Source organism: Garra rufa, chromosome 19 (genome assembly GCF_049309525.1).
Source record: "Garra rufa chromosome 19, GarRuf1.0, whole genome shotgun sequence".
NCBI lineage: Eukaryota > Metazoa > Chordata > Actinopteri > Cypriniformes > Cyprinidae > Garra > Garra rufa.
The window spans coordinates 5,211,485-5,237,612 of record NC_133379.1 but is presented as its reverse complement, the minus strand read 5'-3'; the positions used below and the strand labels follow the sequence as shown (position 1 = coordinate 5,237,612).

The 26,128-nt window shown below is 35.5% G+C and overlaps 1 protein-coding gene across 7 annotated transcripts in view; it reads left to right on the top strand.

Moving 5' to 3' along the window:
• Positions 1-25,787, top strand: part of dbn1 (drebrin 1) — a 100,563-nt gene extending 74,776 nt beyond the window's left edge. For 2 of the 7 annotated variants that reach the window (XM_073824241.1, XM_073824236.1), the window contains exons 5-15: positions 3,792-3,938; positions 4,615-4,692; positions 7,217-7,368; positions 7,455-7,512; positions 7,851-7,904; positions 8,347-8,461; positions 11,522-11,626; positions 15,740-15,847; positions 20,695-21,149; positions 21,349-21,454; positions 23,420-25,787. In XM_073824241.1, the coding sequence (XP_073680342.1) occupies positions 3,792-3,938; positions 4,615-4,692; positions 7,217-7,368; positions 7,455-7,512; positions 7,851-7,904; positions 8,347-8,461; positions 11,522-11,626; positions 15,740-15,847; positions 20,695-21,149; positions 21,349-21,454; positions 23,420-23,472 (1,431 nt within the window). In that variant the 3' untranslated portion in view covers positions 23,473-25,787. Of the gene's footprint in view, positions 1-3,791; positions 3,939-4,614; positions 4,693-7,216; positions 7,369-7,454; positions 7,519-7,850; positions 7,905-8,346; positions 8,462-11,521; positions 11,627-15,739; positions 15,848-20,694; positions 21,150-21,348; positions 21,455-23,419 lie in introns of all 7 variants that reach the window. The other 5 variants (XM_073824238.1, XM_073824235.1, XM_073824237.1 and 2 more) reach the window with 4 other exon arrangements.
• Positions 25,788-26,128: the final 341 nt, after the last annotated feature.

Below are 26,128 nucleotides of genomic sequence, written 5' to 3'. Positions count from 1 at the left end.
TCCAACATAATGTTTTTAGTGCTTTTCAATACCATCATCTTGCTGTATGGCTTTGTTTAACAGCTTGCTCTTTAGCTGCAATTCAGTCCTGTGTTCCAGCAGATAAGAGTAAATCACAAGTCATGTGGGTGGGCCACAGATTCTTGTGGGGTTTGCTGCATGTGTGTGTATGTACTTAACAGTTTGTAATATGCAGCAGAAGATGTTTCTAGATGACTAACACGGCCCTCTTCAGGGCTATTGTGTTGGAGGTGTCTGTCGGTGTGAGGGATCTGAATGGGGGGCCGCTCTGCTTTTCAAATCTCTCAATCTCTTCAACGTGGGTGCGTGGGCGAGAAAAGGAGAGAGAGAGAGAGAGAGAGAGAGAGAGAGAGAGAGAGAGAGAAAGAATAGAGGTATTGAGGTAGAGAAACTCTACGATGAAACATCAGCGAGACGGCCAAGGCCGCCACCGAGATTGTGCTTTTGGGTTGAAAGAGAGACGGTGCTATCAGGAATGAATTGATCTAAAGTGCTAGTCAACTCATTGGCTGCTCTTTTTGAGCTACTGAAAAGACTAATGGAAGCATTCGTGCAGCTATGTCGGAGGAACACACATGAACTAGATATAGTCGGTTTGTTTGATGTTCTTACAAAAGCTTAGTTAGAGGTCCTGCTCAGTATGCTGTGATGCTCACACAAACACTCTTGTATACTTAAAAACACATTGAAGACTTGTTTTATCTTGCATGAAAAGCCGAAATGCATTTACTTCTCATTTTTCTTCTCATCATATATACTGATTCATAGTCATCTCTTCATATTTACATACTGTACTGTACATAGTTATTCTGAACTCATTCTTGCATTAATGTGATTGATGATTTGAAAATGCACACTACTGTTTAAAAGGTTGGGTTAGTAAGATTTATTTTTTTAAAAAGACCCTAGACCACAAAACCAGTCTTAAGTAGTATATTTGTAGCAATAGCCAAAAATACATTGTATGGGTCAAAATTATAAATTTTTCTTTTACGCCAAAAATCAGTAAAGATCATGTTCCATGAAGATATTTTGCACATTTCATACCATAAATATATCAAAACTTAATTTTTGATTAGTAATTTGCATTGCTAAGAACTTTATCTGCACAAAGGTGATTTTCTCAATATTTTGCCTTTTTTTTTTTTTTTTTTTTGTGCACCCGCAGATTCCAGATTTTCAAATAGTTGTATCTTGGCCAAATATTGTCCTATTATAACAAACCATACATCTATACATGGAAAGCATGTTTTTTCAGCCAACAGAAATTTCAATTTCAAATAGTTTAGACTAGTTTTGTGGTCCAGGGTCACATATTTGAATGATTTTTGAAGGATCATGTGACACCGAAGAATGAATTATTATTAATTATTATTAATTATTAATATTATTATTAATTATTTTTAATCGTAATAATATTTTACAATATTACTGTTGGTACTGTATTTTGGATCAAATAAATGTAGCCTTGTTGAGACTTTTGAAAATCTTACCGACCACAAACTTTTGAACTGTAGTGTTGATTTTGTTATATATAGTGCTACCTATTGGTATTTACTTAATCTTCTACATTTATAATTAGGGAGGACATTATAGCCCATAATATCTCAGTTTTTTAGCCTACAGTATATACACATCTTGATAGTTGTGTATTTGCTCTGAAATTACATAAAATATTGTTTTTTTAGGTGTGTTTGTGTTATTTTTTTTAAATAATAATTTTTAAAAATTTTCCACTGTTTTTCACTAAAAATAATATATACTCATTTTTATGCATTAAAGGGATGGTTCGGAGACAAATTGACTTCATTGCTATGCACTCCGAAGCCCATGTAAATGCCCCATCCGAAGTTTTTTTTACCTTAGTCAAACATTTATGGAGATATTAGAGTTTTTCGAATTGCTTGTTACAGGAGTGAATGGTACATGTGATGTATCTCGTAAATTGCACCACTAAACGTGCAAGTAATCTTACCAAACTTGTACAGTAGTGTAAATAGGTTATGTACTCACAAAACACTGCATCAGAACATTTGTAAGTCCACCATGAGTGTTTTAAAAACACGTTTTAGCCGATCCCTACTAGTCTCAAAAACTACAAATGGCGACACGTCGACGTCATTTCCCTGGTTTGAAAAAAAGCATGTAAAAGTCCTCCTACGAGTTGACATGCACACAGATGTAGTAGGAGGACTTTTACGTGCTTTTTTCAAACCAGGGAAGTGACGTCGACTTGTAGTTTCTGAGACTAGTAGTTCTCGGGTAAAACGTGTTTTTAAAACACTCATGGTGGACTTACAAATGTTCTGATGCAGCGTTTTGTGAGTACATAACCTATTTACACTACTGTACAAGTTTGGTAAGATTACTTGCACGTTTAGTGGTGCAATTTACGAGATACATCACATGTACCATTCACTCCTGTGACTCTAATATCTCCATAAATGTTTGACTAAGGTAAAAAAAAAAAAAAACTTCGGATGGGGTATTTAGATGGGCTTCAGAGTGCATAGCAATGAAGTCAATTCTACTCCGAACCATCCCTTTAATATAGCAATACTGTTGTTATACTGTAAACAATTTACACTAAATATAATATTTAAATATTTACACTGCCGGTCAAAAGTTTGGGATCAATAAGATTTTTAATGTAAAGTTATCATCAATGCTGTGTTTATTTGATCAAAAATACAGAAAAAATTTATATTGTGAAATATTATTACGATGTAAAACAACTTTCTTCTATTTTAATATACCTTATAAATTGAATTTATTTCTGTGATCAAAGCTGAATTTTTCCACATCATTACTCCAGTATTTAGTGTCACATGATCCTTGACAAAAAAAAATTTTTGGAACCTGTGATACTTTTTTCAGGATTCTTTGAGGAATAAAAAGCTAAAAAGCGGCATTTATACAGCTTTAAACTTTAAACAGCATTTATTTCAAATAAAAATATTTTCCAAGAATATACACTAGTAATTTTTTTCTTTCTTTTTTTGAAAGAAAATTTTATTCACCAAGGATGTGTTAAATTAATAAAAAGTGATAGCATAGATTTACATTGTTAGAAAATATTTATATTTTGAATAAATGCTGTTCTTTTTAACTTGTTATTCATCAACGAATCCAGAAAAAAAGACTGTTTCCAACACTAATAATTCTAATAATAAATCAGCATATTAATATGATTTCTGAAGGATCATGTGACACTTAAGACTTGAGTAACAGCTGATGAAAATTCAGCTTTGCATCACAGGAATTATTTTATATAGTAATAACATTTTTCAGTATTATTGTTTTTTTTTCAGTATTTTTGATCAAATAAATGCAGCATTGATGAGCATTTCTTTAAAGAAGAGACTTCTTTAAAAAACATTTCAAACTTTTAAGTTGTAACGGACCTGCATTTATATTTTTACTAAAACATTTTAATTAATAGAAAATGCTACAAATGAACCGAACCCAATAATTTTTGCTACTGAACTTTAATTCAGAAACACTTTTCAAACATATCTGTCTATCATTCTCGCAAGTCAAGGATAAGGAAGACTTAGAGTTTGTCCATGCCCAGCACCATTGATGCCTTTTGGAGTAAGCCCGATGCTTTTGTGACTTTCTTCTTTTGTCTGACACTCTTGGGACAATCAGGCTGTATGCCACAGCGACTTGAAACAGGGCTCGTCATTTAAATGCACGGTTGATGCTGGTTGCCAGGTGACGTGCGTGTGTGCGCAGCAGTACTACTGATGCTCTTTTTCTCTCTCCAGGGTGTTGACGTCATTGTGAACGCTAGCAGCATGGACGACATCGACCCCTTGGCCATCGGACAGAGGCTGACCAATGGGACGGCTCCAGTGGCCAGTCCAGTGCTAAGCCGCCTGCGAATGAAGGACGAGGAGAACACAGAGAACGTTGTGCGTGATTGGTGACAGGAGGGCTGCTTAAGGGAAAAGAAGGGGGCCGAAGTGTGTGTGTGTGTGTGTGTGTGGGCTTGTTTACGTGCATACGGACGCTGGTGGAAAGGGGTCAAATCAAGTTGTCTGTGAATGGCTCTCTAATAGTGTGATGTCTGACACAAGGGCACAGCCTTGTTGCTGTTTTTAGAGGAAAGAGCTCTTAGAGCTGCATTGTTGATACAGAGGAACTGAAACAATGATTGTTTCTGTACTATGCGAAACACTGAGTTGATTCACACACTTTTAAAATAACCAAGATCCTTCCGGCTGTTTTGCTTACTTATCTGAATGACGTCTCCACAAGTGTATTCGTATACTTCTTTGTCAAACTAATTCAAGCACAAAGTAATGTTAGTGTAATCTAATCTCAAAACCAGTTTGTACACCTTTGAGATAAATTAACGGAGTATTGAGTATTGTTATTTGTTTTGTTTTTTTGCTAGTGTAGTTAACTAATGTTAACAAATGAAGTGATAATGTAAAGTGTTACCTATTGAGTGTGTGATTTTATGTTTGGAGAAGAAACAAACTGTCCCCATAGTGCCTCCCTTGGATCAACATCTTGGTATGTCTGTAGTTAGCTGTCCAATTGAAATGGCCGGTACTCACATTTCCCCTTTCCTCCTGACCGCAGGGCACCACCTACCAGAAAACAAATGCAGAGATCGAGATGAAGAAAATCAATCGAGAGGAGTTCTGGGAACAAGCCAAGGTAGAAATTTGATTCCTTTGGTTGAGCAGAGATGCTTGATATAAGACTCTTCAGGATGGCAGTGTAAACCACTTTAAACTAGTTCTAGCACACAATGTGATGGATCAGCTGACTAGTTTTTTTGTTTTAATATTATGAGGAAATGGTTCTGTCAGATTAGTTTGAAGTCATTAATTTACTAGCAGCTTAAATAGAATACTTTATACTTTCTTGTAGCTCAATAAAATTGTACTAACTAGGTACTATTTTTTTCTCAGGGTTTTATTAAAACTTTTTTTACCATACCTACTACTACAATCTTTATGTGCAGATTTTAGTCCTAATTGGTGAAAATCTATTATAAAAATATTGCTTAATTTGAAAACTATGCCCATCTAAACAGTAAAATAAAAATAATATTTACTGAGTGGAAAAATAAATATTTAGAATTTTTACAAAAACAATGGCTGTTTTTTTCACCAATAACAACAATTTTGCATAAGGTTTTATAAAGGTAAATACATTTTAGTCAATGTAGATAAATTTGAGATAAATGAAAAAATCTATGTTCAGCTGAGGTCAAAAGTTTACATACACCTTGCAGAATGTTCAAAATGTTAATTATTTTACCAAAATAAGACGAATTACACAAAATGCATGTTGTTGTTTTTTTATGTAGTACTGACCTGAATAAGATTTTTCTCATAAAAGACATTTACATATAGTCCACAAAAGAAAATAATAATTTTATAAAAATGATCTCATTCAAAAGTTCAAAAGATTCTTAATACTGTGTTGTTACCTGAATGATCCACAGTTTTTTTGTTTAGTGATAGTTGTTAATGAGTCCCTTGTTTGTCCTGAACAGTTAAACAGCTTGCTGTTCTTCCGGAAAATTCTTCAGGTCCCACAAATTCTTTGGTTTTTCAGCATTTTTGTGTATTTGAACCCTTTCTAACAATGACTGTATGTTTTTGAGATCCATCTTTTCACACTGAGGACAAATAAAGGACTCATATGTAACTATTACAGAAGTTTCAAACGCTCACTAATGCTTCAAAAGGAAAAACGATGCATTATGAGCCAGGGGTGAAAACTTTTGAACACTATGAAGATGTGTAAAAAAAAAAAAAAATATTTTGCCTAAATGTCATATTTTTTATTTAGTACTGCCCTTCAGAAGCTACAGAAGATTATGTTTCCCAGACGACAAAATAAGTTAAAAAGTTGCCCTGTTCTTTAAATTCAAAAAGTTTTAACCCCCCAGGTCTTAATGCATCGTGTTTCCTTCTGAAGCATCATGGAGTGTGTGAACCTTCAGTAATAGTTGCATATGAATCCCTCAGTTGTCCTCAGTGTGAAAAGATGGATCTCAAAATCATACAGTCATTGTTGGAAAGTGTTCAAATACACAAAAATGCTGAAAAACCAAAGAATTTGTGGGACCTGAAGGATTTTTCTGAAGAACAGCGGGCAGTTTAACTGTTCAGGACAAACAAGGGGCTCGTGAACAACTATCACTAAACAAAAAAAAAACACAGCTGTGGATCATTCAGGTAACAACACAGTATTAAGAATCAAGCATGTAAACTTTTTGAACGGGGTTTTTTTTATAAATACAGCTATTATTTTCTCTTTTGGACTATATGTAAACATTTTGCAATTCTGCAAGGTGTATGCACTGTGAAAAATGCTTTTCTTACTTATATTTTTTGTCTTGTTTCCAGTCAAAATGTCCAAAAATTCTTAAATCAAGAAGGATTTTCTACAAAAGTAAAAATTATTTTCAAAATTAAGTGAGTTTTTGCTTAGAGCAAGCTAAATAATCTGCCAATAGGGTAAGCAAAAAAATCTTATTTCAAACAGAAAACAAGGTTATTTTTCTTACCTATTGGCAGATTATTTTGCTTGTTTCAAGCAAAAACACACTTAATTTTGACTTGTTTTTCTGAAAACAAGACAATAATTTTTACTCGTCTAGAAAATCCTTCTTGATTTAAGAATGTTTAGATATTTTGGCTGGAAACAAGACAAAAATTCTAAGTAAGAAAAGCATTTTTTGCAGTGTGTAAACTTTTGACCTCAGCTGTAAATATCATAACAGACTATTTGTTGCGCATCATTTTCCAAAAATACTGTAATTTTGCAATATTAATTATCACATTTTAATATTTACTAAGAAAAGTTAAATATATCTTATTCAAATTATAAATAATTTTAATTGTTATTTTTATATTTCATTTGCAGTATGAAATCAATTAATTAACAATTGTTTCTATTTATTTCTATTAATGTTTAAAATGTTATTTTCACTACAAGTTTTATTTGGTCAAATGGAGGCTTTTTTAAAAAGGTCAAATATAGGCTTTTATCTCTGATCTGTTTTTATTCACTGAAATGTAAAACCAAATACATAATATATAAATCAAATAAGGAAAATAAGGAAAAATATTAAGTATAAATGTTATTGTGGCAATCTTATTGTGAATAAATTCCTTTCACTAAATTCCTTTCACTGTTTTACTGACATGTGCCTTGTTTAAAGCGGGAAGAGGAGTTGAGAAAGGAGGAAGAGAAAAAGAAGGCTGCAGAGGAGCGGCAGCGCTTTGAAGCGGAGAGGATGGAGCTGGAAAAAAAAGAGCAAGAGGAAAGAGAGAAGCGGTACCGTGAAAGGGAGCGGCAGATCGAAGAACAGAGGTAGAAATAGCGTCACAGTCACCAACACTGACGACCCTCAGCCATACTTATTATAATGAGATCTGTGTTTATATGTGTGGTCACAGAAAGAAGATGCAGGAAGAGGAAGAGGCCAAAGAGAGGTCAAGGAATCAACCCTTGATTGTAAGAGTGCGTATGCTTTGCATACAGTAACCAGGTTTGGTTTTTTTAAGAGTTGTTTTATGGCTTGAATCATTTACAGAATGGGTGGTAACCAGAAGATAACCTATGGCCCCTGTGTCTTAAGTGATATTGTCCTGTAATAAATCAATCATTTTGACTGGCTCTGGGTAGTATACAGAAGTATTAACACAAGATCAGATTTATTTATTGCACTAATCATTTCCAAAGTAAAGATGTTACAAGCAATTGCATGTAGACTAACCCACAGTTAACTTAGTAAAAAATAGTTTTTGCTGCCCCCTGCTGGAAATAAACAAATACATGCATCCACTTGACAGACAGAGCCCAGCTGTGAAGACCCTAACCTGGACAAAAAGGAAACAGAGGTTGAGGTGGGTTGAAACAGACTTTTAGGGCCACACCAGCATCGATTAATTTCTCAGATAAGTGTTTTCAAAAGGAGAACAGATCCTGCCCCTAACAAACTCAAATGTGGGGCAGATTTGTGTTATGATGACAGATATTCTGCTGGGGTTTACATGTGGGTCAGTGGGATTCCTCATGCTATTTCAAGACATTGTGTTTCTGTGCGTGTGCGGTCAATAAGATCGTCAGTTTGAGAAGGGACCAAAAAAAAATCCTTCTTACCTGCACTTCTTATTTGGCACAGCATGTATTACTAGTTTAAATTTGTGATGATCTAAAATATCACTCTAAATGTGCAGTGTTCTATGAATATATCTAAATAGGAAATTAATGGAAAAGGAAATGTATAAATCTTTCTATATGTATATATTAATTTCCACCTCTTTTGCCATGTTATTATGTTTATAGGAAGCAGCAGCCATCATCGCCCAAAGGCCCAGTAACCCACGGGAATTCTTCAAGCAGAGAGAGAGGGCCATAGCCAACAGCGTGGACATCTCACCAGTCACCACGCACAGGACCGGTAAGATCATAGTAAAGGGTGGAGAAGTGGAGGAGGAGGGTGTAGATGCTAAATCCTAAGCCTTTGTTTGTCCTGCTTCTTGCTCTCCACTTGTCTCTCAATCTGTCATTTAATGTGAATTAAACAGCACAGCTCAGGAGAGACCATCTGTCTCTGAACGTGCTGAAATATCTACTCTGAATCATCACGACAGATTTGTTAGGGTCATACATAGTTAAATGATGTAGCTAGATATACTTTTATATATTTAAATAGAGAACAGAGGTTAGAGAGTTTCATGTACTCCCAACAATTATTATAAGCCACAGTTATACATGTGAGAATGTTTTGAATTATATAACACAATATTAAACATAATTAGAGATGCACCGATTGATCGGCTAGTGATCGGAATCCGCCGATTTTTCACATGATCGGCCCGGATCGGTGACCGGACGGTCAATTTCTCCTCTTGCCGATTCCTAGCCGATCCTTTTATTGCCAGCGGCGCATGCAATTACGTCACAGCCACGCGCGCGCACTCAACAGTCGCTTGTAAACATGTCGTTGGTGTGAGTGAAGATGACACAAAGATCGCAATTTGTAACCGTTATAAGGGCAAAATACAACGCGAGGGAACAACCACGAAAACGTTCGTAACAACAAACCTAATAAGACACTTCCATCATCAAAACCATCACTCACCAGCGGCTAAAGCTAGCGCTCCTTAGAAGTAAGCTCTGTGAATGAACTGTGTTCCGATTGACATGGTCCCTGCATAGTGTTCATTGCTCCCTACTCCCTGAGCAGGGGAAATCCGTTGACGTTTACTACACTTTCATTCATTCACATATTTGCGCTGCGCCACTGTGAAGACGCTGTATGCGGTGGCGCAACGCAAATATGTGAATGGATGTTCCGAAGTGTAGTACCGCTGGATTTACTGATGACAAGGCAGAAATGCTTCTCTTTATCAAGAAAAAATTTCCATTAATGCTCAAGTAATAGCATTTAGTACTAGCATTGTTATTTCTACCTGTTTAAAGACGCAGTGCACTTTTTTTTATTAAAGTTATTGTTGTGAGACGATGCTGTAATTAATGTTTAAAAAAAAAATTCCATATAAAATTCATTGAAGAAAAGTAGATTTTTGTAATTTAGCCTGCTTTGTTACTTATATTTTATTTCTAATGTTTTCAAGGCTCAGAGCACTTTATTTTGTTAAAGTTATTTTATTATGAGAAGATGCTGTAATGTTTATTCATTTGTTTTATTAAAAAAAAAATACATTGAGGAAAAGATTTTTGTTAGTATAACTATACTATGTTAGTTACAGGAACTAATTTTATACCTTTTTCGAAGGCACAAAGCACTTTATTTTGTTGTTAAAGTTATTTTGTTGTAAGAAGATCCTGTAATGTTTAATAATTTATTTTATTATAAAATAAATTTAATTAAAGAAAATATTTCTGTATATGCTTTCATTACAGTTCTTAAAAAAATGGGAATCGGCAAAAATCGGAATCGGCAGGTCAATCTAACTGAAAAATCGGAATCGGCCAAGAAAATTGTAATCGGTGCAACTCTAAACATAATTTGTGACCTTGGACCACAAAACAAGTCATAAGGGTAAATTTTTTGAAATTGAGATTTATACATCATTTGAAAGCTGAATATATAAGCTTTCCATTAGTGTATGGTTTGTTAGGTCAATATTTTCCGTGACATACAACTATTTGAAAATCTGAAATATGAATGTGCAAAAAAAATCGAAATATTCAATATAATCACCTTTATAGTTCAAATTAAGTTCTTAGCAATGCATATTACTAATCAAAAATTACGTTTTGATATATTTACGGTAGAAAATTTACAAAATACTTTTCATGGAACATGATCTTTACTTAATATCATAATGATTGTTGGCGATAATTTTGACCCATACAATGTACTTTTGGCTATTGCTACAAATATACTTGTACTGCTTAGAAGTTTTGTTTTGTGGTCCAGGGTCACATTTATTTAAAATTTTAATATATAACATGCAAAACATTTGGATAAGCAGTATATATAGATTATTCATGCTACAATAATATGTTCATAGTTAATTTGATGAAATAAGATAAACACCAGTTTGGCTAGGCTGGGCTTAAACCACCTCCAGCTGGTCATTTTGATCAAAATAAATAGTACAATCAAAAAGATAATAATAATAAAAAAACATTTTTGTATATTATGCTTAATAAAGTATTGCATAGCTTAGCATCGTGCTAACAACATGCAAACTCTTTTGGAGTCAAATTTTTTTTTGTGCTTTGCTGTAGATATTATAGATATACTATATTTGCTATTTTAAACTGCTATTTGACAGAGATAAATCATCTTAAACCAGCAAACCCCCTTGGAGAGTTTAAGTTTGGATTTTTTTTTTCAGCAGGGATGCTGAAGCAAAGATTGCTTTATGTTCAAAAATGCTAAGTTGGTGCTATTTTCCAACAGAAATGTATGGTCCTGCTGAAGATATTAATATTGGATGATTGTGTCATTTCATTGTTTAAGATCATAGATTTTTCAGTTGGAGTGAATGTCAAACTCTTCACTAGCATTTGTTGTTGAAGGGTACAGACACTGAAACAACTGCTACTTTACATTCAGAGCGTGTGAGACCATCACACTAACAACTGTTTTCTTACCTCTCTCCTTCTACCTCACTATTTTCTCTCCATTTCTTGGTAATTTCTTTTTTTCTTCTGACCACTCTATCATTTTGGTTGTCACCACATCTGTTTGATTTCCTTTTCGATCATCTGTCCATTCCATCTATCCTTCTGATGATCCTGGATCTTATTTAACCTCTACCCAACTGCTGCACATCCATCATTACTTCTGTTTTGAACTCGTTCCTCTCTGTTTCTCAAATCATTTCACTTTTATACAAATGTCTTCCCCTCTCTATCCCTGGATTTCTTTCCTCCTGTCTATCTGGTCTGGTCTTCTTCTGTCACACCTGTGTACGTCGCTCTATGTGTGTGCGTGGGTGTCCGCGTGTCCCGCACGATGGTCCTGTCTCCCGTTTACCAGGCCGCTTGGACAGTCCATTCTTGAGGCATCAGCACAGTCCATCCGATTGCAGCCCGCCCCCTTCTCGTACTCCGCCCCATTCACGGCGGCAGCCAGGTCCACCTGGTAGGTACTGGACAGGTCTTGCTGAGGGCTACTGCATCAGCATAGGATCACCAAGTCACCAGCCTAGGCTGTAGCCACCCTCCTCACTGAATTACCGTTTTTCTTTTGAGCTTCCTCAGCAACACTGCGCTTTTCAGAGCATTCACTGTGGCTGCACTGTACCGGATACACCCTAGTCTTCCAGTGTCAGTATGTGCCAGTATCAAAGGGATAGTTCACCCTGAAATTATGCATTTGCCCATATTTACTCACCCTAATGTGGTTCAAAACTGATATGACTTAGTTTTTTTTCTGTGTAACAGTAATGTAGCTGTTTTACATCTTATTTCACTAAAATGAAAGTGTTAGTGATGCTCCAGAAAAGACAAAAAGAACCATTGGATTATAATAAAATAGTCCATATGACTATTAAACTGCTGTATCCTGGTCTTCTGAAGCCATACATCAAAGCATCACATACATACAATGTGCTACATTTTCAAACTGATATCCAACTTAAACTTTTAGGCTATACTTCACACAATGCTCTAAGATTTAAAATACTGTATTACACCTTATAAATGTAAAAAAATGCTGATATTTATTATATTCTAATCAAATCATACATTACTGTGCAAAAAAAACTGCTACTGCTAGTATTTTCACCAACAAAAAGTGTGTCAGTAGGAAATATTAGTTTACTTTTCCAAACATTCATTTTGCTATTAATCCAGTGAAATTTTTGTTTGCACAATTAGTCTGACAACAGCCTGTGCTCCACACAGAGATCTGGTCTCATCATTATCCAGTCTGTCTGGGATGACATGAAGAAAACTAAAACAGACTAAATCTACAAGAACTGTGGCAATGTCTCCAAGATGCTTCAAGAAATAGCAAAGTTACCTGAAAAACTATGCTCAAGTGTAGCTAGGGCAAAAGCTGCTTTAAACACAAATGGTGATCACACCAAATTTTGATTTAATTTAGTTAATATAAGTTAATTTATAAATAAAATCTATTTATGATGTTACATTTGACGGCATCCTCTTTTTACAGCATTTTTACACAAGTAGCTTGTAGGTAGGTCTCTTGAAGCATCTTGGAGATGCCACAGTTCTTCTGGATTTAGTCTGCCTCAGTATCTTCTGTTTTTCATGTCATTCCAGACAAACTGGATGATGATGATGAGATTCGATCTTTGTGTGGAGCAAAAAAAATAAATACTAAAGAGTAATGGCAAAATGAATGTTTAGACATGTAAACTGATATTTTCCTATGGACACACTACAGAAAAGATAGAAATAACTGACTTAAAACCATTTTTTTGTTGTTGGTGAAAGATATTAGTGACCTAAAACTTTTGCACAGTACTGGTAACATGGGAATTCGATGAACTAAGATGCCTCAATGTGGCCAGAGTCTAAGCTAAACCAGTTTGGCTAGGCTGGGAGACCAGTTAAAACAACAAAATCAGCTTAAATCACCTCCAGCTGGTCATTTTGATCAAAATAAATAGTACAATCTAATAGATAATAATAATAAAATAACAAACATTTTTGTATACTAATGTATTATGCTTAATAGAGTATTGCATAGCTTAGCATCGTGCTAACAACATGCAAACTCTATTGGAGTCAATTTGTTAATTGTGCTTTGCTATTTCATACTAAAGTAACTAGTTGAAGCATCTTGGAGATGCCACAGTTCTTCTGGATTTAGTCTGCCTCAGTATCTTCTGTTTCTTCATGTCATTCCAGACAAACTGGATAATGATGATGAGATCCGATCTTTGTGTGGAGCACTCCTTGTGCAAAAAAATACTAAAAAGTAATGGCAGAATGAATGTTTAGACATGTAAACTAATATTTCTTATGAACACACTACAGAAAATATAGAAATAACTGACTTAAAACCATTTTTTTGTTGTTGGTGAAAAATATTAGTGACTTAAAACTTTTGCACAGTACTATATGTAAAATCAGAAGCACATGAAACAAACATGAATACAAGGAGTACATTTAAAAAATTCTCTATCCTATACTGCATCTCAATGATCCATCTCCTTTTGTGTTACACGAAAAAAAGTCTTCTGGATCTGGAACAACATGAGGGTGAGTAAATAATGACAGAATGTTGAGTCCCACTCTGGAGCAGGTTTAGGGCGTCCTGATGAAGACAGAACCCCTTTTTTTTAAGACGCAGTGTGCTCAAGTCTTACAGGTTGAACTATATGTCCAATCTCAAGTGACCATCTCCCCTTTTGTATGTCCCATCTCAAGTAACCTTTCGTTCTAGCCAGCTAGAATACGGCCTTCTCAGTGTCACAATCCATTTCTTTCAACTATTTGAACCACATTGCCATCTTCTCTGGGTCCACAGTCCGTATATGTGTTCTATACTTGTTGTCCGTTGACTTTGAATTTTGCACAGGAAACAGTAGGTATGTGTTATTTTGAAGCTTTGCCGTGGACGTTTGGAGGACTGAGACAAAGTAATTCTTTTGGTTAGGGAGATCTGGTTGAATCTCACCAAAGTTACTCTCCTCATGTCCCCCTTCCTCTCCTCCCATGCTCTTTCTGACGGATAACCGGCGGCCCTGGCTGCACTTCCTTCCGTCCTGTTGATCTGTGAGTGTATGCCACGTTGCACCGCATGTGATTGTGGTCTCCGAGCCCTTGGGCTTGCCTTCCATGGACCTTGTGTGACTATAGTATCGTGTGTGTGATCTTGTGGAGCTGACCTTGTGGTGTGTTTGACTAGAAACAGCAACACAAGGACAAATGGTGCCCACAATTATCAGTGTGTTCTATGAGGACTAAATATTGGGTCTGTACTAAGACCCAACATCTAAAGTTTATCTAGAGTGATACAGTGGATTTTACTTTCAATGGGTGAATTTGAATTGTCTCACTTGGCCTGTACAACTGTTCCCCTGCAATTAGTTGTTATTAGTTAGTTGTCATTGTGGTTGCATTAATTGTGTTCATTATATGTCGTGTGAGGTCTTCACTCAGCTGTATCATTTTAAAGTGGCTATCTCTAAAATTTGCATCTCAGTGTTGTTGTTTGCGTTACGAGTTGGCAACTTCCAGTGGAAAATTTCATAGCCCCAGAGGTTGCTCTTTCAGAGCTCAGTAGACTTAATTCGATTTTAATAATGTGTCATTTTAAGTAACTTTGTCTCAGATGTTTCTCCTGAAATTTACGAAATAGAATTAAATAGATGATTCTTGACATACAATAAGAATTAGCTTAGATCATTTGGTTTTTAATTAATTTGATAACTCTTTGAGTTCAGAATCTTTGAATTTTAAATGTCTTGAAATCTCTGCAAACTTATGCATGATTTGTGATAATTTACTGTTGATTGTCTTCTCTATATTTGAGATTGTAATCATTTCCATTTGACCTCCGTTAATATCATTACTGTCCAGGAGAAACAATTGAGATATTAAAGAGATCTCAACTGTGGTTGTTCTTTCCAGTGGTTGGTGTGTCAGTATTTAGATATCCTCTAAAAATTTTATAACAAGAATAGTAGATTTTAGATCTTGGCTGTATGATGATATTACATCCTGTCTTATATTGACCACCTGCCACTTTAAACTCAATTAATTGACTATCTTTTTAACTTGTCAGCTTGCTTTAGCTTGTCATGAGATCGAGAGGTCAACCTTTAGTGTTTCTGTATGTATCATTTCATAATGCCATGACACATTGGTGGATGCACATGATTATACATGCTTAAGTGGTGTTTTTAGCATATAAGACTTTTTTATTAATATTTTATTTATATTAATTAACTCCTTTCTTGCGCTGACATTTGTAAGAGTGTGTGCATGTTCTAAAACTACAACTTGTGAAGTCCTTTTTTGCGCTGCACACTGTGTTGTGTCTTCATGGTCACGTTGGCATGTCGGTGTTTTAATGTCATGATCATTGACGAGGGCACTGGGGACAATGCACTTTTTAACAGACAAAACATTGCTTGCTATTGTTTGGCATTGTTAGCACTCCTTTCAGACTATTTGTAAACTTTGTCATCTGTGTTGTGATTAATATTTTGGCTGGTATGGGTTATTTGAGACTTACTTAAGCCCACATCAAACATTAACCTTCTCTTTGATGTCTCAGATGATTCTGATGAAGGAATCCTTGAGCGCAGCATGACCACTGGATGTACTCCCATCCCCAAAATCGCCATTCAAGAGGAAAAAGAGGACTTCATTCGAAAGGAGTTTGGTAAGGCCTCAAAAACGCAGGAAACTCTTTTGACTGTTTTCCTTTTGATATTCGTTTAGTGTCTTATTATCTTGATCATGATTAATATTGTGTTTGGAGCTGTGGCCTAGTGGTTGGCACGTGTAAATTTGACATTTTCTGATCTTATTTCCCTCACTTATCTTATCATTAACATTTATCTCTCAATTAAAAGTCTCAAAAAGGGCAAAATAGTAATGAAAAATATATATATATAAAGCAATAGTAGTAATACATTTAGCTGCAAGCAGCAATTAAGGTGCCAACAGAGGTAAAATGAGGAGCTAAGCATGGCAGGGAGTATCAGATCAACTGTAGCAATAAGTAATTAAAGACATTTTAGGATGATTTTAGTCAAAATGGCTAAAAAAAAATCGTAAATAAAATAACTGGTAATATTAAAAAGGTGGTTTGTACCTTTTGTCCAATAGATGGTGCTGTGATGAGTGTGATGTCACAATGACACATAAAGTTAGGTGTAAATATATGAAAGCTTAGATGCAGTTTGTCATCATGCCATCAAATTTGTTGATGCGGTTGTAAGGTCAAAGATATCGCTTCGGCCGTTAGCATACCCTATGATCACATACTAGCTTGTCTTGGTTTTTGAGACTGAGGTAATTGACTAATACTTTAGACGGCTTTAATATACTAATACTTTAATACCCATAATGAAAACCATTTTGTCTGTCAACACAAAATCCACAAAAATGTAAAAAGTCAGACCAATGATCTAGAAGGAGTTTGAAAAAGTAGGTTTTTAAAGAAAATCAAAATGGTCAACTATTGCGTATAAAAACCAGTATCATTACAATAGGCAAAACCTAATCAAAAGCTATTAGCATTTTTTGAAAGCTCAAACTTTGGTCATTTTCAAGCATCTTCAGGGCATGGTCAGTGGAAAATAGTGTGTATAATCTGTTCATGGCTGTCATAACACAAACCATCCCTGCGTTCCATTCGGAAAGGCTCATCCCTATGCCCTAATCCCTTTAAAGGGTTTACCCTCCGGAGTGAGGGCTTCGAAGGGTTGAAGGGTGTAGGGGACCAAACAACTCTCTTGAAGTGCCCTTCTGCGTCATCATCCCATGCCCATACGGAAGTGCCGTCATCATGCAAAGAATCTCCGCACAGGATCATGGGAGCCAAAGTGTCCATCACTTGTACCCTTCGAAATCCTTCATTCCGAAGGGCCCTTTGAAGTGGCTAATTTTGAGCACTTCGGTTTGGAACAACACTTCAATATGGCGGCCATGATTGTTTTTGTGCCTTGTGGAAGGCGATATATCCCGTTTGGAAAGCACTGCTTGTTTGGTCTGAATATGCTAAAGCATTGCAGAGATATAGCCTCACGTCCATTTTGGCATGCTCTTTGTCAGATGTCTTTGTTTGATTAATGGATTTTTGTGAAAATCAAGACAAATGGCCTAGGACAGAGATGGACAAATTTCAAAATGGCAGACATTTTTTGATGTAGAATTGATTCCCATACCAATGAATTTTGTTTCTAGCCTATATGGTTCAAAATTGACAGCATAAAAATTAGTGGTGGGGCTAGAGGGATAGAGTTAGACAATCCAAAATTGCTGTGTTTAATGTTCAGGCTGCCCTCCATCTGGATGCTAAATTTCACAACTTTTTACAATATGGTTCTGTGGGCTTCCATAGACTTGCAGAGCTTTCTACCAACCTTCTTCTTTCCAAAATACAAAGCAGGTACTTTTGCTGTATTTTACATATGGGTTTGTACTTATGCAGTACATATGGGTTTGTGACGATTCAATGCAACACAGAACCTGTTTTATTGTTCCAGTTGAGTGCTTCTAGAAAAAGTAAGGACCTACAATATATACACTACCAGTCAAAAGTTTGGACACACTTCCCCATCAAAGAAAATAGGGAAGTGTGTCCAAACTTTTGACTGGTAGTGTATTGTTTCTTAAGCAGCAGTGTTGTTTTAAATACTACACAGTTTGGATCCAAAAACTTCAGAAACCATGTTTTCCAGAAAATGATTTAATAAGCTTACAATAACTAGTTGGGATGTAAAATCTCATCAGTTTAATAACAGATGGGAGGCTGTTGTTGCTCCTCGAACATCATCTCTTGCATGCAAACTGGCCCCTGTGATGCAGCCTGGGGCTCATTTGTTTGTCCAGGTTGTGTTTGCCTTCACAGCTGACTGATTTTTTTCAGCTCATGTGTGTCCACCCTGCACTAAATGTGCTTAAGAAAAGCTCTTCACTGATGCTGAATTTACTGCTCATAATCAAAACCATAAGAAAACATACCCATAAATGTATTTGATTTTCACCATGAATACTTCCTTAAAGGATTAGTTCATTTCCAGAACAAAAATTTACAGATCATTTACTCACCCCTTTGTCATCCAAGATGTTCATGTCTTTCTTTCTTTAGTCGTAAAGAAATTATGTTTCTTGAGGAAAACCTTTCAGGAAATTATCTCCAGATAGTGGACTTCAATGGTGCCCACAAGTTTGAACTTCCAAAATGCAGTTTAAATGCAGCTTCAAAGGGCTCTAAATGATCCCAAGGAAGAAGGGTCATATCTAGTGAAACGATTGGTCATTTTCAAAACAAATTGAAAAAAAAATTTTTTTTACTTTATGGTATCACATTAAAACATGTTTAGGAGCCCAAATATACCCCAAATATACTTGTTTTATATATAAAGATGATTTAGAAGGTGTGTGAAAATTTTAACATGATTTTACAACATTAATACAATTTAATAAATAGACTTTTATATTGTCACTGTAGTAAATTGTGATTGAAATATTATCTGTAAAATAGATTCATATAATTGATTTTCTTTAGAGAGACAAATGCAACAGTACAGAAAAAAAAAAGTTGTTTTTTTATACTGTTTTATTCCTGAAATTTCCTTAGCAACTTATTGGGTGTCCCAGTAATGCAGGGGTCACCAAACTTGATCCTAGAGGGCTGGTGTCCTGCAGAGTTTAGCTCCAACTTGTCTCAACACACCTGCCTGGATGTTTTAAGTATACCTATTAAGACCTTGATTAGCTGGTTCAGGTGTGTTTGATTAAGGTTGGAGCTAAACTCCGGCACACCGGCCCTCCAGGACCATGTGTGGTGATCCCTGCAGTAATGCATTGCACATACAGGTTTTATAGAAATTGCAGTTCTCTGCAGTTATTTGTGGTTCACCAAATTTAAAATGTAATATAGTTCTATGTAGGGCTGGGCGATTTGGCCTAAAATCAAAATCTCGATTAATTGAACATTTTAACTCGATTACGATTAATGAACGATTATTTTATTTATTAATAAAATTATATTTAATTATATTTATATAATATTTATTTTTTTGCCCTCATAGTTCACTGACAAGTAGGGATGCACCGAAATTAAAATTCTTGGCCGAAACCGAAAAAGAGGAAACCAAGGCCAAAAACCGAAACACCAAAAGAATTATGCCAATTATTAGTACCATTGCATTTATGGCTATGACTGTGTACTAATCTTACTAGAATCAAGGCATTGCAATTGCATACATTAATATTAAAGTTTCAAAGAATAAATCAATTATATTAATTTAAACAATTATTATTATTTTGTACTTGACATATACATATATTTTACTGCCTTTGTTTAAATTGTTTAATCGTTTAAATTTTTATAACATCTTCTGGATCCATCACATCATAGACTGTAAAAAAATTCACATTTACAAGTCTACGCGTTTCTCTTCCAGCAGGAGGCGCTGTCAGACTGGTACACAAAGCAGCGCAACAAATGACTTTGAAACGTGCAGCGCTCAGATTTATTCAATGGATAGCCTTTTGAAGTTTCATCATTTCTTGTCTTTCAGTCCCCACATTTAACACCTAAAAAAAATCATAATTAATACTTTCTTAACCCCTAATAACACTGCAGTTTTCAATTAAAATTAAGAGCTTTATTTCAAGAACCGATTTTCTGAAACAAACCTTGCACAATATACGTTTCTTTTTATACGTTTCCCACCATATTCAGGGCACAAGGAAAATATTAGGGGACTAAATTAATATCAGCATGTGAAGTATAATCGTCTCTCGTTGTCTCTGAGAGAATGCACGTCAGATGCTGAAAATCAGTTTTCACTTTCATTTTAACATTGCGCAGTTTTCACGTTGCTTGTGTGATCTCCATTGGCTCACCTCCATGGTTTAAAACATAAATATTAATAAAAATACAGTATGAAAAGACATATCTTTGTGACGTAACACTAACGTAAAGCTAATGTTTTTCACTCACTGAAAGCTACATCTGTCTCGATCTCTGCTCTTATCACTGCACGCACGACCGCAGACACAACCCCTCTTGAAATTTCGGCAAAACAAGTTTTGCAAATCGCTATCCGTGGGTCTTTCTCAGATATACTGAAAAACGTCCACACCGCAGACGTGTTGCTTCAGACAAGCACGTGCAGGCGGTTTCTGTTTGTGTCAACATACTGTTTCGGCCGTGTTGTTTCGGTGATAAAAGTCTTTTGGCCGAAAACCGAAAATGCACTTTCAAAGTAGAAAATAAGCACTGTCTTCTAAACTAAATTACTCTTGTATATCCTGTAAATTTTTTAAGCTCTCCATGGACATGTCGGCGGAATAACGTAATGTAACGGAGCGGGGTCACGTGACTCCACACGCGGTACTGTTTTTAAAGGGAAAGTAATCGAAATAATCGACCTGGAAACATTTGATCGATTATAGGTTCTGAATGTCGATTTCGATTATTTTTCGATTAATCGCCCAGCCCTAGTTCTATGTTCTATTTCTTAAATGTTTTTTTTTTCTTTCCCCTAGCCTTTGACACTCCCAAGCAAACTCCAGTGCAGGAATCCGGCTTTGCCAAGACCTCTCCAAGTGTTTCCCCCCAGCCCAGCAGCACTGCTCCATTATCCAGCACAGACGACAGCCTGCTCGACTTGTGGGACAGTGGCCCAGCACCAGCTACGGCCCCCTCCCAGGCCCCTAGCCACATTATGGATCTGATGGAGGACACCCCGGAGCCTCATCTTGCCGGCTCCTCCCCCGCTCTCCCGCAGCCGCTTCTGAGCTTCGACGAGGTGCCTGACACCCCCTACTGCACCGCCACAGAAGACGACCCCTCCAGCCTGGTGGATGTGGCCGGACCCCACCAGATGACCCTGAGTTACCAGCAGGCCCTGCAGCATGCTTCTGGCTCTGACAGCCAGGACATGGATGACGGACAGCTACTGTTGACCAATGGAGACACGCTGCTTAAAGAAGGGACCCAGGTCAGCAGAATTCACTCAGGGTTGCCTTGCCCTCATTCTCCAGCATGCTTTATTTACTTATGTTATTTTTTGCCACTAGATGGCAGCATATGCTCTCTATTTTTTCACACATAAGATACACTAGCTATATTCAAGATACTACCTTTGCATTAGGCTTTATATGAGTATACATAACAATCATATCTTTGTGTTTATGCAGGCGAGTGAAGGCTACTTCAGCCAATCACAGGAGGAGGATTTCGCCCAGTCAGATGACTGCACTGCAAAAGTCAACCCAACACCAGTTTTTTATAACAAACCACCAGGTGAGAAAACAGCAAGAACATGAAGTTATTTAATGAATGCAATTCTTGATGTCCTAAAATAACTAAAACTGAGATAAAAATGAATAAAAATAATATAGACAAATAAAATATGACAAAAACAACAATTACTAAAGCTTGAAAATGTAAATAAAAATGGAAAACATAAAAATAAAAACTAATTCAAACACAATTCTTTCTCTCGTTTTAATGCATTTCACACAAAACCATGAAGTTGGGGTGAGACATAATTAGAGGCTCTTTTGTTGTTTTAAAGGATTAAACCACTTCCAGAACAAAAATTTACAGATATATTTACTCACCCCCTTGTCATCCAAGATGTTCGTCTTTTTTTGCTTCAGTCATAGAAATAGTTTTTTGAGGAAAACATTTCAGAAATTTTCTCTATATAATGCACTTCTATGGTGCCCACAAGTTTGAACTTTCAATATGCAGTTTAAATGCAGCTTCAAATGGCTCTAAATGATCTCAGCTGAGGAATAAGGGCCTTATCTAGTGAAACAATCTGTTATTTTCTTAAATAAATTAATATTTATACACTTTTTACCCTTAAATGCTCATCTTATATAGCTCTACGATGCTCTCCGCGCTCCGGTTCAATACATTTAGGGTATGGCGAAGAACTCCCATCTCATTTTCTTCTCCAACTTCAAAATCGTCCAACATTGCTGCAGAAGTACCAACCAAGTGTTTACAAAGTAAACGTGCAAAGAAGAAGATCCAAAAAAAAATCAGCAATGTAGGACAATTTTGAAGTTCGAAGAAGGAGAAAATGAAATAAGCAGCTAATAACCTTTAGTTCACATTTACACTCTATTGATAATCAATGCTAAATGATCATTTTAGACTATTAGTTTATCTTAGTGCTAGAGATACTATAGTATTATAATTATTAATATTTCCAATTAAATTAATTTTTGTATATATTTTTTGCATTTGAGTTTGAGTTAGTTTTAGTACTTTAGTTGTGTATTTGTTTTTTTATTTATGTTTTTGTCTGTAAAGTCTTTATTCATTTTTATTTTAGTTATATTCTAGTTATTTTAGTACCTCAGGTAAAAACGAATGATAAGGCACATCAGTGTTTTAAAAATATAATATAGTATAATAGACAATAAACCAAACAAAATATGTTTATAATGTTTACATTGGCTACATTATATGGGAGTTATTATGCTTATAAACACATCTTTGTTTTTTGTTCCATTTAGCTGAATGGCTGAACACTAAAATATGTGCTGCGTAAACGACCCCTGCGTTTATTTCAACTTGTTTAAAATTCAGTACATGAGGTTTTAGGGTTATTATCATAAAATCTAAAACTACTTAAAACATTTTTGTCAACTGAAATAAAGCTAAAATAAGATCTAAATATTAAATGAAAAATGTAAACTAGAATGAAAATTAGAAATCTTGCTTTGGAAACTAACTGAAATAAGTTGAAGCACTAAGGCCCAGTTTCCTAAGCCAGGATTAGGTCATAGTTCGATTAGGACATTTAAGTAATTTTTATAAACATGCCTTAGGAAAAAACATTACTGGTGTGCATCTTGAGACAAAACAAAGGCACTGATATATTTTAAGATCAGTCAGTGCAAGCTATGACTTACATTTTAGTCTAGGACTAGGTTTAAGCCGGGTTGAAACCGGGGGTAAAATTATTAACTAGAAACGCATAAAATACTAAAACTAAACCTAAATAGTAATATTTAACCACAAAAGAAAATCATTCATTTTTGAAATGTCATAAGGGTGAATAAATAATTACTAAATTTAAATTTTTGAATAAAAAAAAATAAAAAATCCTTTCTTGCAGGTGTATGTCCTCATAATCATAAAAAAAATCACAAACAAGAAAAACAAAGAAAATAATTACTTCTTCTTACATCACTTCCTTGCCTCAGAAAACATCCTAATATAACTTGTTTGTCTTATTGTCTGCCGCAGAAATCGACATTACGTGCTGGGATACAGACCCCGTGATGGAAGACGATGATTAGGATCGACTGAGGGAAAAACAGGCGACACCTCTATGAAAACTTATTTTACAACAGTTACAGAAGTCTTGCATCAAAATGTTTTAGATAAAAACAACAACAACAAAAACAACATTAGCCACAGAAGAAAAGGACTCGGGTTATTGTTAAAGATGCCAGTGGGTATGAACGCTCTCGGTTCATATATGTGTGCGTGAGTGTGTTATTTATTCCGATCTTTTTTTTTTTCTATGCAGAGTATAGCACAGTGTGTCTCTAGCGCTCACCTGTGTTGTATCGATCCCTGTGCCTAACAGGTGTGTGTAGTAGCAGATTAGACCGTTCTGTTTTAGTTATCATCACTGAGCTTAGGTCTGCTCGGTGGTTCAATCAAGATCCCTACAATCTTAGTTCACTAGCTGAATCACATGTGTTTGAGTGTTATGCCCACAGGGCCCTTTGTTTTGATGACTTTATCGGTCAGGGACGGTCGAACGCTCACCTTCGGCGAAGCAAAGACATGTCAGAACTCGATTTTAGCTTCAGTTGAGTCAATAGTGTTTAGCAAACAGAAAATGAAGGGGGTTCATATGTGATTCCGAAACAATTTTGTGTTGTGCCAATTATATTGAGTATGACGTGTTGGTGTAACGGCCTTTTAGGACTTTAGCGCCAGGTGGCATATGTATATTTTGACTACATATGTATGTATAAACAATGGCTGAAACTGACTTTTTTCTTTTTTTTTTTTTTTTTTGGAAAAACTGCAATAGAGCTTGATTTGTGGAGAAATTTAGGGAATAACAGTCGTAGTTGACTCTATTGGAATTGTTTTAGTTATATATTCGGTAGTTTGTGTATGTATTATTATTGGAAAGACTCAGGCCTGAAACATACTCTACGTAAGTATGCGAATGGTGACGCGATATTAGCGTACAACCTTGCTGTGTTGTTAAAAGACCAGTAATTTAAAAAAAAACAATTCTGTCATTCTGTTCCGCAGAATAAAGTATGCCAGTTTTTAGAATAACATGAGAAAGAAGCCAAAATAATTACTTTTAATCTAAGTATCTAGCTATTAACGTGTAGTTATCTTTCCAAGATTCAAACTGTCATTCTATTATGACAGTAATCAATGTTCTGTGGTCGTTTTTGTCGTACAAAACGCTAATGCTAGCTATAGCACCCCGTGTGGCAGTGCTGAGAATGCGTTTAGCGCTTTGTCATTTTAGCAAGCTGCGACGAATGAAATCGAAACATTTGCATTCATGTACTTGCGTAGAGTATGGTTTCGACCTTTTATTTTGTGGACGTGATTTTAAACCTTTTAAATTAGTTTCATGCTCCAAAGGAAGTAAAAACTCCTTATAATCACAGATGTCAAGCCAAGGTAACCCCTGTTATTGAATATTATATTATGAACCCTTATAATCTTTTTTTAGGTTGTTGCTAGTTAACCCAGGACTTTCCTCAGAGTAATGTGATCTTAGCAATTTGTAAAAACATTTTAATGAACCTAAAACTATTACAGACCTTTAAATGAAATTTGGATTTGTAACTTTTACACAAAGACAAACGCAGGGACACGTCGCCTTGCTCAAGGGCAGAATGGTGAGAGATTATCTCACTTATTCAATCTTTGTTGTACCAGGCCGCATCCTTAACTGCTAAGTTATCGCCACCCACTGTCCCAGCCTTGCCTGACCACTGTCTTCCTCATACTTTTAGTCATGTTGTAAAGCGGCATCATAACATCTTGGTTTTACAAAGGTTTTTTTGGAGTGGAAAGCAAGCAATAAGACTAAAACCAATAGTATTGTTCTGTAAATAGCTCATGTAAAATGTACTACAATCACTAACATGTATTGATTCACCGCTGCCCATGAAAAACGAGGGTTGGCGTACGTTTGGATTGGGTTTCTTATGTTTCTTCGGCGAGAGAGAAAAAAGGTTGCTCGGTATGAAACCTAATAGGACGTAACCCGCATCTTTAACAGTAACTTAGCCCCTTTTGAAATGACTTCCATGTATTCCTGTTCACCCTCCTACCTCCTTAGTAGTAATTATTACTCTCTTTCTCCCTCGAACTACTAGGAGACTACTACTACTACCACTACTATTGTTACTATTACTACTACTGTTCTACTACAGTAATTTCTTCTTTGCCCCTGAAGCAAGGCTTAGCGATTCCTGAAAGTTCTTTTTTTAATTATTTTTTTTCTATCTCTTCCTTTTTCCGTCCGCTTCTCACACGCTGTTTTTGAAACAAGCACAAGATCTTTTGTGACATGCTATGTGCTTATGTATGTTAATAAAAGACTTTAAAAACCTTCAGAAAACGTGTTTTTAGGTTTCTCTATCTGTAACAAGAACAGTGCAAAAAAATGCTTTTCTTACTTAGATTTTTTTATCCTGTTTCCAGTCAAAATATCTAAAAATTCTTAAATCAAGAAGGATTTTCTACTCGAGTAAAAGTTATTTTCGGTTTTTCAAAATTAAGTGGGGTTTTGCTTGAAGCAAGCAAAATAATCTGCCAATGGGGTAAGAAAAATAATCTTGTTTTCTGTTCAAAAAATAATTTTTTGCTTACCCCATTGGCAGATTATTTTGCTTGTTCTTAGCAAAAACTCACTTAATTTTGACTTGTTTTTTTCTGAAAACAAAAAAAAAAAGATTTTTT